This window comes from Myxocyprinus asiaticus, chromosome 25 (assembly GCF_019703515.2).
Source record: "Myxocyprinus asiaticus isolate MX2 ecotype Aquarium Trade chromosome 25, UBuf_Myxa_2, whole genome shotgun sequence".
In the NCBI taxonomy this organism is placed as follows: domain Eukaryota; kingdom Metazoa; phylum Chordata; class Actinopteri; order Cypriniformes; family Catostomidae; genus Myxocyprinus; species Myxocyprinus asiaticus.
In genome coordinates this window covers 29861075-29878029 of record NC_059368.1, presented here as the reverse complement: position 1 = coordinate 29878029, position 16955 = coordinate 29861075, and the positions used below count along the sequence as shown (strand labels likewise).

The window sequence follows — 16955 nt, the reverse complement described above, 5'->3', positions numbered from 1 at the left end:
TAATTACATTATGTAATTTACAATTAGTTTTTATTTATTTTTATTATTCAATAGTATTCATTTGTATTCATGTTCACTTTCGTATTCAATTTGATGTACATGTATATACATGCTGCTTCTTTTTTTTTTTTTTTTTTTTTTTTTTTTAAATCACGAGACCTTTATTTTGAAAAGTGTTGCACTCCACACCCTCCCAGAGACCTATCAGAGTCGCCAGCTTCACCCAGACCTGGTGTGGCCCGCTCTCAGCCCCGCTGCCCTGACTGTAATCCATCGTGACAGGATACCAGCAGCACCAGCGACTGTAAACATGGCGGCGTGCACAGCCAGATGCCTGTGCTATGTGCCCCCTTGCTGAAGCCGCGATCATCGACAAACTTTCATGATGGAGACCGAGGAGGAGCAGCATATGACCACGCTGTTATGCATGGGCTTCCCAGACCCGGTAGCCATCCGGAAAGCCCTGCGCCTGGCCAAGAACGACATCAACGAGGCTGTCGCGCTGCTCACCAACGAAAGCCCGGGACTCGGATACGGCTACGAGCCGATGGAGAGCGGCCCTTCCCCGGGCTCTGGCCACAGCGGCGACGGCGAGAACAGCGGGCGCACGGGGACCGGGGGCTTTGATCCTCCGCCTGCGTATCATGATGTCGTGGAAAGTGAGGTATGAGTATAAAACGCTCGCATGTGCGATCATTTTCACGGCCGATAAAGGCGGAACCACCGGGGCTGTCAAAAACCGGAGGGAAAGCCGCGCGCACGCCTGTAGCACATCTGCAAGCATTTGCAATGTCTGTTGGGCAAAAAACAAAAACACACCTCATGAGGTTTAGGCCCTTATGTGTCCATCCACCCTGAACCACACAGAGATCCATGTGCATACATTAGTAGGTAGTTATAGGAGTTAATTTTGCTGCCATGCTTCTGGTTAAATTGTTGGATCTTGGGGGATGGGTATTGCAGATTTCATTTAAATGCACCAGTTGTGATAGATTCCTCCTCTGTTTTTATTTGCATAATGCATGTTGAACGTGAAACATTCAGCCAATAGAGTATTACACACCCTGATCACTGATTAAACCAATGCCGTTCTTACTATATGATTAAACAGCTGTTGAGCAACCAGTAAGTGCTGGAAAAGCAGGGAATATGTGGCTGATGATTTACATGACATGTTGGCAGATCTAGTGATGTGACATCTTTACGCCTGCTTGTCACAGATCTGATGTATTATTTCTGTAATAAAGTAGGTGGACAGAGAGACCATATTGACCAGAGTGTTGGTTTGACTGAAGAGCTTAAGAATTGCAGCTACAGCAGTTTATCAGCATCCGAGGATGAAATGACTTAGCCTTTCTTTCTTCTGCAGAACACAAATGAAGATATTTAGAAGAATAGTTCAGCTCTGTAGGTCCATACAATGCAAATGAATGGTGGCCAGAACTTTGAAGCTACAAAAATCCAGTGGTTTAATCCATGGCTTCTGAAGCGATCCAATCAGTTTTGGGTAAGAACAGACCAAAATATATCTTTTGTTTCACTGTAGGTGACATCTCTCAAATGCAGTCCCATGATTTCAAGCTCGATTACAATTCATAGAGCTTGAAATCATGATAGCTAAGGAGACTGTTGATGTCAAGATTTGTAGTGTAAAATAAGTTATATTGTGGTCTGTTCTCAACTAAAAGCGATTGGATTACTTCAGAAGACATGGATTAAACCACTAGAATCGAATGGATTACTTTTATGCTGCCTTTATTTGCTTTTTGGAGCTTCACATTTCTGGACACCATTCACTTTCATTGTATGGACCTACAGAGCTGAAATATTCTTCAAAAATCTTCATTTGTGTTCTCCAGAAGAATGAAAGTCAAACACATATGGGATGTCAGGAGGGTGAGTAAATGATGAGAGAATTTTCATTTTTGGATGAACTATCCCTTTAACACAGAGTAAAAATTTAGTATGTAGTGTCCAGTCAGTTCCTGATTGATTAAATTAAGTTCCATGCTACAATATTAGGGCTGCACAATTAATCGAAAAACTAATCGCAATTAAGATTACGGCTGCCACAATTATGTGTAAGTGTGGAAACTTACTATTACAGTGTTCAATTTAAGTCTGCTCCTGTTGCATCAATGGTTTCTATTTACAACGTTTTTTTGCAGCGGTTCAGTGTTCTAACCAATCACTAACATGTGCGTTGAGCAATGAAACAGCAATGGCCAATCAGAGCCACTTAAATTAGTCCTCCGTCCTATCAGTAATGACAACTGATCCTAATGTGCAAGTTTTAAGCCGTCTGAATGCCCAGATGCTTTCTTTATGTTCTAGCTGTATTCACGGTGGCATATGAACATTAATACTGAAGAAACATCACCTGACACTTGAAAAGAAGCTGTAGAACAAGAGAGAAAAGCACTTTGGAATTATTTTGGATTCATTGCATATTGCACCGCTCACTTTGAACGTAGATGTTAAATACACTGCAAATGAGCAACACGACAAAACTAAAACGCTCCTGTTGTAATCAAGGCATAGATGTAGTGCAGTGTAAATAATTGATTTATTATGCTGAGTAGCAGCTTTGTTTTTAATCAGAGCATACGCAAGAGTGCAGATCTTTGCGTGGAACGGAGTGATATCAATCATTGTAATGGGAGAGTTTGTCATTTTGCGTATTACAATATTTAATGCTTAAAAGATGCTTAAAAGAAACTGGAGCGCAGCTCATATCCACCATTGAAATCTGCTACTCTGAAGAACCACACGGCTGCTTGCTTTGTGACGTCATGTTAATTTAATATTTTAATCGACATTAATAATCGCTATTACAATATCAAGGGCAATAATCGACAGTTATGATTTTTGCTATAATTGTGCAGCCCTATTGAATATCCTGTTTCACTCAGAAATATGTGACATTGCAGACAGGGTTGTGAACAGGGATTACATTTCACAGATAAATTTGTCAAATGGGGTACATATTGTTTATCTTAGGCATTTACAATAGATTGTCTTTGAATCAGAAACAGTGGTCATTCAAACATGAGAGGTATACTGTATAGTGATATTTGTTTTGAACAAGTCTTTTAAAGGAACGAATCTTTAATTCGAGTGCATGCTGTGAAGGAGCATATCATTGGATTCACCAGCTGAACGAGTCTGCCCCTTCACTGAACTAGTACTAGTTGGTCATTTGAGTCTGAATGAGATGAGAGGTGTCGTTTGAGAACAAACTGAATATACTGGTAAACTCTTTAGTGAACGAAATGATTGACTCAGTCATCTCGAATCGAATGAATCCGTCATCTCATTCATGAACAGTCTGCTGACCAGCTGAAGGAGAGGATCAGCTGCATGTCGTTCGTTCAGTTCGTCAATCTCGTTCAACAAGAAAAGGGACCGGATGAATTATGAATAAAAGTGAGTGATGACCACATTGCAATGACATATGGACGTTATTGAAACTCATTATTTTCTAGGCTAGTATTGTTGTCTTTTTTTGTATAGCTTTATATGAATTAATGCTCAGGAGTTTACAATATGATAGATATGCTATGTTGTCTTTGTGGGGAAATGCTTATGATGCTCAAACACTCTGCATTGCTGAAGTCTCTAAGTAGAATTGTAGACATGCAGATTTTAATAAAGGATAATTAGACTTGTTCTGGTCGTGAATGACTCTGTGCTTATGGTTCAATGCAGTTACTTGAAAGACTTGAAGAAATGGTCAATGAATGAATCTGAATGAATCTTTTTGTGAATGGAATCAAAAGAATCAAGTCACTGAGATGAATCAAAATCACTACCACTAGTATGTATGTAATCTGGCCGCAACGATTGGATGTAAATATTACGTACCCCTAGCCATTGTGTCCAGGTTTGTAATTGCTTCGTTTAGAAATGTCACTGTGCTGCTTGAAACAAAAGAAATCCAGATGACATTTAAACTAGATCCTCCTCTGTCATCTACCCTTTATGTCTAGAGTTAGCCTCTTCTGCCTGAAAAAAAGCTGAGTTCAAACAGAGATATCTTGATTGATGACATGCTGGTTTGACAGAGCTCAGTGGCTGTGACATGCCTTTGGCATAAGTCTTTTTGGAGGGTGGTGTTACCCTTAGCATACCATATACTGACTAGTGATGACTTGGCCTGAATGGAATCTGCGCCTGCAGAAATTCACAGAAAAAATATAATCTGCTGATTTCTGCAAAATTTGAACGCCCATCAATCGTAAAATTCTACACACTACAATTGCTTTCTATGTATGGGGAAAGTCATGGAAACTTATAAAGTCTTCATAGTGTATAGCCTATACATTTTTTGTAGTTATGCTCGGCTCTAAAATACGTGTATTTTATTGGCTAGAAATTGCTCTTTTTAAGGGCAAACTCGATATTGTTTATTTGTATATTTTAATCTTTAACCAGTAATCACAATTGACTTGAAGATTCATGGAAATGTATTGATCAAAAGGTGCAAGAAAAACAATTCTATTCTCTCCTTCCTGAACTTGCTGTTCTTTCCAGTAAACTTTAAAACCCACATGTAATTAGAAATGTAATTAGCCTAAAACTTTGAGTATTGTTGAACAAATGCAGAATAACTATTACACCACCACCTAGACTTCAAGCAGGTCTATTACCAAAATAGATATTTAGATTAGTGGTGGACTTATATGCATCTTTCAATGGTTGATTTCTAAAATATTACATTTGAACCCCCATAATACTAAATATGTGGTCACATCCTTGCCTGTAAAATCCACTGGTCTGTTTGATCGGTGTTGATTTTTGTGATTCTACAAACACAAAGTATTCAAGCCTTTGCCTTGCTGCTTTGTTTTCGCCTGGTCTTGCATGTCATAGGTTGCAAGCACCATGTACCAGGTCTATAAATGGAGCAAGCAGGCACACTGATCCTTGGGCCTGGCCTGGTCTGGAGGGTACTGGCACACATTGTAACAGACGGACGGGGTCTCCAGTTACCCAGCCACTCCGCCTACCACTGCGCAATACAGCGGGGAACAGCAAACAACAAACTCAAATCACAACAAGCGGGATCACATGCACAGTTGTAGAGGTACATCACTGGTAGAGCCTGAAAGAGAAAAGCATTCTCTATTGCCCAATCTGGGTATAGGGCAACAAACACCTCAGTCCCCCTAAGCATAAATGTAGGAATGGGTTGTGATGGTTGACTAGTTTATCTAGAATATCTCTTAAATTTTTTGTTTTAGTTTTGATCATTTTATAGGTGGCACTTTCATTGTCGTGCTTTAGCTGTTATACAGTTTGCGTGGTGAAAACCCTTCCTGGAAAGTTGAGTATTTAAATTCCTCCCTTTTGAAGCTCCACCGCTACAGCAAGACATATTCAGATGGCTGTTTTTTCAGTGTCCGACCATGAGCTGTTACAAGTTAAAAGTAATCTAACTTTTAAAAATGCATCTCAAGGCCCCTGCATTCTATTACATTCAGTTGGAACTCCGTCTAGCTGTTTTTGAAAGCAAGGACACATCTTATGCAAACGCCCCCTATAGACAGATACATACATGTGTGGTCTGGTTGAACGTGCCTAACGTGCGTTCTTGCGTTATCGTGCCGGTAACAAACCTCAGTACTCAAGGGGGCGATAGAGCCTTCAAAACTTTGCGTCATTAAAGGAATACTTCACCCAGAAATGAAAATTGACCCTTCGCTAAGCTCCGCCCCCCTTGGTTACAGTCGCTCGCACTCTATGACAAGCTTTGCAGAGCTCCCCATTGGAATGAATGGGAGATTGCCATCAATGGAAAATATTATTAAGTGGGCTGGAATGAAGAGTGACATTGTGGAGCATATTGACTGCTTACAGTATAACGTCTCGTAACACATTCACTATGATGCTGTGAACTCTTTTACTGATCGCCTTCACTGAGACATGAAACAATACATTAATTAATGTTAAGTTATTAGCTTTGATTTACCTCGGAGCAAATGTAGGTGTCCACACTGATGTTATTCATGTTCTTTGGGACTGAGGGGTATTACAGTTTAGTCTATAGTATGCTCTTCTCGACATTTATTTATTTTTATTTATTTATTTTTTTTAAAGAAAGTAAAAACACTGTGTGTAGTATCCTCTCTGGATACCTCGTCATTATAACAAGTGGCCCGGCAACGATACTTTTAGCATTTTTTAGATAATTTTGATAAAATCCTGCTTAAAACAACTCAAACACGTTACTCCCGTAGGCTTTCACTGGAAAATAGCAAACATGTGTCAGAGTAATGGCAGCCTGGCAACAGTTCCTAAGACAGCATTGGTCAGAAACGCTTTAAGCCTGGGCTTAGCGAAGGGTCAATTCTCTTATCGTTTACTCACCCTCATGCCATCCCAGATGTGTGACTTTCTTCTGCTGAACACAAATTAAGACTTTTAAGAAGAATATCTCCGTTCTGTGGGTCTATTCAGTGTGTGAATGGTGGCCGGAACTTTGAAGCTCCAAAAAGCACATGAAGGCACCATAAAAGTAATCCATACGTATCCAGTGGTTAAATCCATGTCTTCAGAGGGTGAGAAACGGATCAATATTTAGGTCCTCTTTTACTATAAATTCTCCTCGCTGCCCAGAATGTGTCCATATATGCATGAAGAATGTGAATCACCAAAAACAAAAAGAATGTCAAAGTGGACATTTATAGTAGAAAAAGGACTTAAATATTGATCTGTTTCTCAGTAAGTTTGGATTATTTTATGCTGCCTTTATGTGCTTTTTTGAGCTTCAAAGTAGGGCTGGGCAGGTTTTCTGATGTTTCACCCCGATTAATTCAAATTTGCATTTTGTCACGATTTTTTTGTTTTGTTTTGTTAGTCGAGAAATCAAGATTTTGCATAAAAACATTGTAAACGCTATAGTTAGATATGTTGTAAATCCATCAAAGGCTGAATAAGAAGAGATAAATAATTCACAGCGCTTGTCTTAATGCCGCTGCACATGTGTGACGTGCTCCAACTGAACATGTCAGGTTAAAAAAATGGAGACTGATATAAAAGACAGCGATAATATTCCCAGTATGATTATAAACAGTGTGATTGTAGTTCAACTTCGTCCATCATGCAGGTATACACTGGCTTCAGACCATAACTGGCCTCGGCGTGCACACGTTGATGAACAGTCTCCTTTCTTTTCTTTTTACCCATAAAAAAAGCGTTAGTTACGTGACAGTTACGGGCGCTTCATTTCATATCATATGTATAGGCTATATATGGGAGAATCAAACATCCACTGCTCCTTTTACCATGATGATTCAGATAGATCGCTAATTATTGCTTTGTTCTGTGACATGTTTCAAGTGTATTGCATCTATAGCCAACATTTGACAAGCGATCATTTTGACAAACTTTGCGAGTTGAATTGTAATAAATTATTTCATTTTGTTGCGCTGCTCAGTGTGAACCACTAGAGGGCGCAGCTCTGTCTCTAAGGGTTTATGAATATACACACAAATTGTTTGATATACAATGAGTACTTTCTAGATAAACTTGATAATTTATAGATATTGATTTCTAGATAACTTTCTAGGTAGACTTGTTTTAGATAAAATGAATACCTACACTGGCTAAGAATTATTTTGCAGTTTTCTTATTCTCTTATTTTTGAACATCTGGGTTTATTAGATTTTAATTTATTTTACATTTACACTCTGTTGACAACGTCCCCCTGTGGTGCATTTGTACATTTTTCTTGCACGCTTTTCCTATAATGAAATGAAGTTGGATTTCTCTAACCGGGTTGCCTTGCATTCTAATAAAGAACATACAATTTGAATCATGTTGGAGTACATTTTAAAGTTGAAAAAAATCGAATCATGAAACATCCATAAGTTTAATAAAAATTACGATTTTATTTTTTTGCCATATCACCCAGCCCTACTTCAAATTCTGGCCACTATTCACTTGCATTGGATGGACCAACAGAGCTGACACATTCTTCTTAAAATCTTTGTTTGTGTTCAGCAGAAGAAAGAAAGTCATATACATCTGGGATGGAATGAGGGTAAATGATGAGAGAATTTTCATTTTTGGGTGAACTATTCCGACTGTTCCTCTGCATACTGGCGTAGATTGCTCAGTCGAGACATCATTAATTTGACCCAGTGATTAGTCGATTTTGAAAATATGTAGTTTGCATGTCCTTACACAAATATCAAGTCTCCGTATAGGCACAGAGCATTAGGAGTAATTTTCCAAGTTCACACATAGTGGAGTTTTTACCCTCTGAAGTTGTATTTTCAGATGGCAACAGGGGCCATGTGCGCACACCTCACCCCATTTGTACCATGGCAACAAGTTTGGAATGTGCCATGTGACCTTGCCTCATCCCAAAGGCCAGAGGCCTCCCAGCAACAAACACTCTCTCTCTTGTCTCTCTAAATCACTGCACATCAACAACACACACCAGCTCTGCATTCACTCTGCTTTCAACATATGCAATTACAAATTGTAAAAGCGCAATTCTAAAGCGCACAGAATGTTTGCTCAGCAAAATTATTATTATCTCAGTCACCATCAGTGAACTTAATCCTACTTGGAAATGTGAAGTCCAGGACATAACAAGAGTCCAGTTGCATGCTTGCATGTTTATAGCCATAGTCAGAGACACCCTTATTCTAGACTGCATGGAAACTTTGATCTTGATGGGCAGAAAAATACTGTTCACAAGTACATAGACTTCAGTGCTTGGTCAATGCATTGCAAGGCCACGTTCACGATGTACATACTTGGAATACCTTTTTGTGTTATCTGCCCGCTCGCGCAAGTTTCTGTGTTGGGCCGCACCTGAACGCTACACTCCATGTTCACCCACTCTGTGCCCTCAATGATTTTCTTCTCGACCGCTCCCATCCTGCATTTGTTTTCCACATAGGACAAAAGCCATACGAATAGACAACGAGTACACAAAGAGCATTTTATTTTTTTGTTATTGCTATTATCAGATGAAGCGTGACATGATGCCCATCTGACTTGCCTGAGGTTGAACACTAAATTGACAATTGTCTAGGCCAAGTTTTACATCCTTTGATGACACGGTGTGTCCAGGCTTTGCTTTGCTATTTATTTTAAAGGGCCGTTAACTACCTGCATGCGTAGCCTGCTCTAAATATTGGATAATGTGGTGCACATGCTGTGTGCACATTTTTACGTTGCAATTGATGTATATTGATATTAAAAATAAATTGGTTGTAAAAGAATGTTTTTTTTTGTTGTTTTTTTTTCCTTTTTTTTTTAACATTAATTAATAAAATATATAAAGATATCCTCATCGGATTTTTCAGGCTATTCTCTGACTGCTCTTTCACGGTCACAACTCATTCAATTCGGAAATGTAATCATGCACTGCAAGAAATCCATTCGGGTCCCGCAGGAGTTCCACGGTTATGTAGAACTCTACGATAGAGTTACACTTCAAACTGTAGTACTTGACCTGAAAGAGAAAACTGACTTGCGCTAATGCCTGCTATAAACATTTGACAAGCTAGATGTCATATTTAATTTAACACAAATTAAAACATGTACATTTAGGCTGTATTGTTCTTAGGAATATTTTTTCAATGTTTTGTTGACTAAGTAAGCAGTTGACAAGGTATATAACAGTGCAACCCATTGAACTGACTGTATGCCTATCCCGTTTTTAATTTGATTTCTGAAAGCGATAGTTCACCCAATAATGAAAATTCTCTCATCATTTACTCACCCTCATACCGTCCCAGATGTGTATGACTTTCTTTCTTCTGCAGAACGCAAACAAAGATTTTTAGAAGAATATTTCAGCTCTGTAGGTCCTCACAATGTGAGTGAATGGTGACCAGACCTCTGTAGCTCCAAAAATCACATAAAAGAAACAGAGAAGTAATCCATATGACTCCAGTGGTTAAATCCTTATTTTCAGAAGCGATAGAACAGGTGTGGGTGAGAAACAGAACAATATTAATTCCTTTTTTACTCTAAAAATATCCACTTTTACATCTGAAAGTCACATGTGGTGCCTGTTTAGTTTCACACCTGAAAGTAGAAATTCAAGTGGAGATTTAGAGTAAAAAAGGACTTATATTGTTCTGTTTCTCACCCTCACCTATTATATCGCTTCTGAAGATATGGATTTAAGCACTGGAGTCATATGGATTATATGGTCTATGTTTCCTTTATGTGATTTTTGGAGCTATAAAATGTCTGGTCACCATTCACTTGCATTGTATGGACCTATAGAGCTGAGATATTATTCTAAAAATGTTTGTGTTCTGCTGAAGAAAGAAAGTCATACACATCTGAGATGGCATGAGGGTGAGTAAATGATAAGAGAATTTCATTTTTGGGTTAACTATCCCTTTAAATAAAAAATGGTGTTCACCCTGATTACGGTCTATAGCATCCCTTGTGGTAATACTGGGAATGCATCCCCTACTTGAGTTTTGTTGCAGTCCGTTGACTAGGGATGTGTATCGCCAGCTACCTCACAATATGATGTATTGCACTACATCACGATATCTTGATTCGATTTCACTTTTAATTTCAATTAATTTGGGTATGTTTCAGTTATAATGTCATTTTTGCTTGCATACAGTATGAAAGAAATTATCTTTCCGCTAATGCTGTTATTCATTATACAGGGGACCTTTTAACTTGTTAAATTACAGACATATATCCATTTTACAAATTTTATTTTATCATTTGTTTTTCATAATTTTTGTGACATTTTAGCTTTTTTCAAATGTAGTCCATGTATTATATCAATAAATATGGTGTTTTAAAATTGCATATATTATATTGAATATATACAGTATATTGTTACATGTTTGTTGTTTACATGCCTAATTTGTACTATTTACAAGTATTTACTTAGATATGTAGAAGTGCTAAAATGGTACGATCTCTTTAAGACCTGTGGCAGGGACTTTGACAGTAGTGTTTGTTTTGGTCGAATGGATTATTTAAAGCATCCATGCTGTGTGTGATTAGAATTAAATGTTTCTTTTGTTATTTTAAAGATATAACTGACTGTAGAGAACAGAAAGGATATTAAATGAGACATTAAATAACAAATGGTTTGCTTGGATCTAGTCTTTGGACTCATACCACACAGAACGAGTCAAAGCTTTTACTATCAGTACGCAGTGAAAAGATCTCAGTGCTGCTCTTTTATGCCACTACACCACTCAAACACTGGTGAGTGAAATCTAAAAAATTACCAGCCAGTGGATAATCACAGAATTTTTTTGTAGCAAATGGGAAATATTTACGCACATCTGATTGTTGGGGATTGCAGATATAAAGAAAGAGCAATCTTGGCATTTTAAGGATCGACATTTGGATCATACAAATGAAGATTAAGTAGAAAATCCATATTTTCATCAGAATTCAGCAGCCACAAGTGTAAATGACGATGTCAATATGACAGGTCTCTGTAGCTGCCTTCTCCTGTCAACATTTTATTTGATATTGGCAAAAATAGATCATAAGAGAGTGAAACGTATTCTTACTGTAAATTTATGCAAATGTGTCTTATGTGGGTTGTAATTTGCATGTTTTTTTCTCCTAAGAGCAGACTTAAAATATTCAGATCATAAGAAGGGACATTTTTACGTTTTCTGATCATACAGTCTTTATATTTTTAGTAAACACATTTTATTTTGTGATCAAAACGTTAAAATAAGTTCAACTTCCGTAGTCTCTATTTCTGTCTAACTCTCTCTCTTCACACATGGACACATACTCTTGTATCTAGGGGTGCACTAATCAAAATTGGCTGATCTTTGTCTTAAACCCGTGATCGGCCGATCGTGCCTAGAATCAGGGCCGATCTATTTTGCAGCATGCAGGGAATCGCACATACACTGCTACTCTAATGAATGAGTGCTTGCTCAGTCCTTGAAGGATGACAGAGTGTACTTTGGAGGGTGAATTATTGGCAATTCTAAGTATTCACAAATTTAAATTTTCAGACATTATGTAATTCACATGAATATGCTGTTTTGTTTTAAAAAAATGTGCAAGAATTACACGTGTATGAATATTTAGTTGCCCATTTTCTAGAGTCAATATGGTAGTAAATCTGACTTGTATCACAGTGAGTAGGAAGAGGATAAAGAGGCTGTTAACGGGTATAAAAACGAATTAAACAACAAATTAACATGCACATACAAATCTGAGTACACGTGATGCTGTGTAGAGCGATAGAGACTGAGCGATCATGAGCGCTATTAGCTTTACTCCCCTGAACATGTGCGCTCTCGGTGTTAATCAAACTTGCACATGCTCCAAGTGCTCTTAGTATCTCATCAGTCACTCATCCCAGCGCTATTCTGTGAGGATCCCAATTTAAATCAAATTAATGTTGGTCGCAATACCACTAATAACAGATATAACTGTATATAACCTTCAATAATGGCATCATGTCTTCGCACATTTGCTTAATAATTAGTGATTTGTGTTACAACAAGACGCCAAAGACAGTAAACAAATCATAGCTATTAATGATTTCTCACTGGAGCAGTTTTAGAGCTTGTAATGGATATATTTTTCTTATTTTTGAAAGTATTTCTGCTGTGTGTGATGCTCTCATGGTTTTTACTGCTTACCAGTTTGTCACAATGGCCTTTTGATATTGACAACAGAACTATTCATAACTGTTTCAAAACTAATAAATGTTAGCAATTCACAATTATTGTAATTTTATTGTAATTTTGGTAACAATAAAAAGGTTTACTTTCTTTAACATTAGTTTTTGCATTTGGTATCATGAACAAACAGTGAACAATATCTTTTTTCAGCCTTTATTAATTATAATGTTAGTTAATAAAAATACAGTTGTTCATTGTTAGTTCATAGTGCATTAATGTTAACTAATATAACTTTTGATTTTAAAAATTTAACAGTATATGTTGTAACTAACATTAAGTTCATTAGTTCATGTAAACTACAGTAATGTTGTTAAATAATGTTAACAAATGGAACTTTTTTGTGAAGTGTTACCGTAATGTTACTGTGTGGGACATAAACATGTAACTGCAGCATATAACTTGCAAAAGTGTGGCATAGGGCACTTAAAAAAAACACAAAAAAAAAAACAGTATCGTATAGGTCGATCTTGGTGTTAAAAAAATCTGAGATCGGTATCGGCCTCAAATTTCCTGATCGGTGCACCACTACTTCTATCTGAAACCCATACAGTGCAGGTGGTGGTTTCCTCCACCAGAGAACAGAATAAGTGATTTGTTCCTGTTGCCTGTCCTCTGCTTTCCCAGCTCTGTCCGTCCCTCTTACACTCTGAGCAGCGTGTCTTATTTCTCTTGCACACTGAAGCTGTCAGACTCAGTCAACAGTGGCACACAGAGATCTTTCATGAATCACTGCTCTACAGCTGTTTGATGGTCCGTCTCTCTGTTGGATGGAATAAGTGGCATCACATAAGATACATGCTTGTCACAGAGATAACTCTCAGTTGTATGCCAAAGCCTGAACAAATGTAAAAACACTTGTTGAATTTCTAATATGTTTTTCATTACAAACATGAAATGTCGCTACTCCGACTCATCGCACAGTGTAATCGGAGACAGTGGGTTGACTGGGGGTTGACACCGTCTGGAGATTGCCCGCACGCATTGCCAGCGGCATATCGACACACCAACGTTTAATGCCTTACCAGGGGCCTATTAGGTATACGTTTCCAGAAGCCCAGTCGAGAGTTTTGGCAGGCTTGACTTTTTGTAAGCTAAAATTGGTGTGTGCTTACCGAAATTTGACACACTGCCCCCAGTGGCCAAAGCGGTAAGTACTGTATTGGGAGTATGTCCACATGGGGGTGCCAAAAGCAAGTTTTGAAGAGAGTTGTTTTCAGCTGTACAGGCTGTAATACAGTGAAGAGGAATGCATGTTTTATAAACTGAACCCCCTTACCAAAATCCCGAACCTATACCTAACCATAAGTGGTGTAAAAATGCAACATATCTAACTTTAGCGTTTACAATGTTTTTATGCAAAATCTTAATTTCTCGATTTAAAAAATAATCATGTCAAAACGCAAATTCGAATTAATCGGAAAAACCGCCCAGCCCTACCAGAAGTATCGGACACAACATGCCGACATCCCGTGTGATCATGTTGCACTATTTTCTGTAGTGACAGACAGATATATTTGCCAGACACAAATCAGCACACTGATAGAGTGGTGCGATTTTAGCTGTTTGCGCATGAGTTGCATGACTGACAAAAATCGTAATTGGTGATTTATTTCCCTTGATATTTCAATCGTGTGTTTTAATTTCGATTAATAGTATTTACACACACAAATGTTTATTTTGTGCATGGGTATCTGCATGTAATATGCTTTATGATGGCTACAAATTCAAAATAAGCTGAGAACTTCCTAAATTAGTCCTGCTTTATTGCTGCTTTATACATCAGTAAATCAAGACAGCACCTGAACTTCACATTGGCCCTCTTAGCAGGAAAAAAAAAAAAATCAAAATGTAAATTTTGAATACACTGAACACAAAAAATGAGCTATGAACATGTCTGTGATCAGTTGCAATGATTAACCACAGCAAAACAATGTGCTGCAAATAGGAAATGTTGATGCAACAGGAGACCTTAAAGTAATGCTGTAGTTGACACTTTGCATGATTAATAAATTGTGGCAGCTGTAATTGTAATCTCGTTTATTTATTTTATTTATTTTGCATCCCTGCCTTGCATGAATAAACGCTCTTGGACAAGTTGCATATTTAAATTTATTTTCTTTAAAGCACCGCGGAAACAATCATACACAAGCAGAGGTCTCTGGCCATTGTGTTATGACTCGCATTGTTTTTATAGTATCTTATGGCATGAATGTTGATTTTTTGAGAAAGTGTTTTTTAGAAAAAAATAGGTAAACTTTTAAATGAGAATATACAACTTTAAAAATGTGTCTTGAGACTTCTGCGTTCTGTTTTATTCCGAAGCATGTGAAAAATATTTACATCCATCAATAAGGATTCTGTAGTTGAATTGGTGAATCATCAGGCCAACTGTTATTTAAAAAAAAACAAACTATATTTTAATGTTTTGAAATGACTGAGGACATCAAATGAGCATGGCACGTAAATGACCCATCTGCCTTTGAAAAAAAGCTGAAATGGTTTTGTAACCAAGCATATCACAAATCTAATAATCTGCTATCATGCACAATGACATAAAGTTATCTGTGACCCAGATATTGTCCATCATTGTGCTAAGGATTGTTAAATTTTGTTAAAGTTCTTGAGTAAATGTTCTTTCTTTTATTCATAGTACACCATACAGTCTAGTGTAAGCCTGAAGGTCACACATTTGTGTCACAGATGCTGCTCTTGATTTGAGCTCACCTTAGTGTTAAACTTGCTTTCATAATGGTTCTTTAATAAGTAATTAGTAACAGCTAAAGTTCAGTTAGGTCAGAAAAACCTTAAATTAACCCTTGAACTTAGACCAATACGGAAGTCAATAGGGAGGCATTTACCCAAATCCGGGGCCTAACACAGAACTCGGCTTTTCCTCTCTGAGTTGGAAAACCACTAACTTCTGGACTTTGGGATCACCACAGACATGCAACATTCCCCTGAGGCACAAAGACAGAAGGTGACTTACACTCTCTCTTGAACTGATTGCACATTCACTTATTGCACTCACTCAAGGGCAAACATATGTCTTGTATACTAATATTCCCCTGCCAGAACCGTTTCCTGTTTGCAGAGTGGGCAGCCCTTTACGCTGTAATCTACTTCAGTGTGGATGCTAGTAATCAGAGAACACCCATCTAAATATCTGGCCATTAATGTTGCAATATGTGTAGCAAAACGATAAATAAATAGCCTCTGAAATCAACAGCCAAGAATATTTCATTTTGCACTCCACCGCAACACAACAAATCTGTGCTGTTAGCCACTAAGCTAGAGTCTTGGACAACCGCATCCCAGATTGCAGCATTAATAATAAATACGGAAGAGATGATGTAGATCAGAGGTTCCCAACTGGAGGGGCGCAGGTCTGTTCTAAAAAGGGTTGCCAACAGCGGGGAATTACAAAGCTACTGTAGGTGCAAATAATACAATGCAACTAACCATAAAATCATGCCTTGACAGAATAGCGAATTAAAAAGGCTTATTAATTTTTAAAAAGGTGGACAAAACTTTTACCAAATCATTTGTTGACTTCAGAGAACTTGTCTAATCAAACTCCACAGTGTTTGAGCACAAATTCATCTGTCCCTTGGTAGAAGCTAGCCAAATAAGACAGAAGCCAACATGTACAGATTGCATAACATAGCCTCATCCTTAAAAACATGTGTTTTGAACGTGTTGAATGTCTTATTATGATCGGATAGCTGTCCGATCAGGAAAAACACACCAGTGGAGTTAAGGAAATGTTGTAATTACAAGTTACAAAAAATTAAGATCATAGCATGACATATCTCTCCCCATTTCTCTCTCTGACAGAGGAATAATGATGAGAATGGGAACTGTTCTGGGAACAGTATGGAGTTTCCCACAACTAATCTGTATGAGCTGGAGAGCAGAGTCTTTACTGATCACTGGTCCATCCCGTACAAGAGAGAGGAATCACTCGGCAAGTGCCTCATCGCCTCCACCTGCCTGGCCCGACTGGGTGAGTTCTGATGGTTTCCTGTAAATATCAATTTTCGTTTTCTAATTGTGATTTCTATGCCTGGAAAATGTATGGAAATTAGTCAAATGTTTAAGTCATGGAAAAGTTGTGGAAAGTTCTATAATAAATAAAAATTGTTCTAATTTTCTCAGCTCTAAAAAATTGCTCTTTGTGAGTGTTTGTGTAGAGTAAAACTTGCCCGCAAGCTAGCGCGGTAGAGGCAGACCGATAAATCAGTTTTACCGATTAATCGGTGCCGATAGTTGCTTTTTGGAACTATTTGTTAT

At 37.8% G+C, this 16955-nt stretch overlaps 1 protein-coding gene across 11 annotated transcripts in view; it reads left to right on the top strand.

Moving 5' to 3' along the window:
• Positions 1–201: 201 nt before the first annotated feature.
• The window catches only part of usp24 (ubiquitin specific peptidase 24), a 112520-nt gene continuing 95766 nt past the window's right edge, over positions 202–16955 (top strand). For 4 of the 11 annotated variants that reach the window (XM_051654569.1, XM_051654568.1, XM_051654567.1 and 1 more), the window contains exons 1-2: positions 203–664; positions 16500–16668. In XM_051654569.1, coding sequence (XP_051510529.1) covers positions 383–664; positions 16500–16668 — 451 coding nt within the window. In that variant the 5' untranslated portion in view covers positions 203–382. Of the gene's footprint in view, positions 665–2446; positions 3427–4872; positions 5087–16499; positions 16669–16955 lie in introns of those variants that run through there. The other 7 variants (XM_051654570.1, XM_051654564.1, XM_051654573.1 and 4 more) reach the window with 6 other exon arrangements.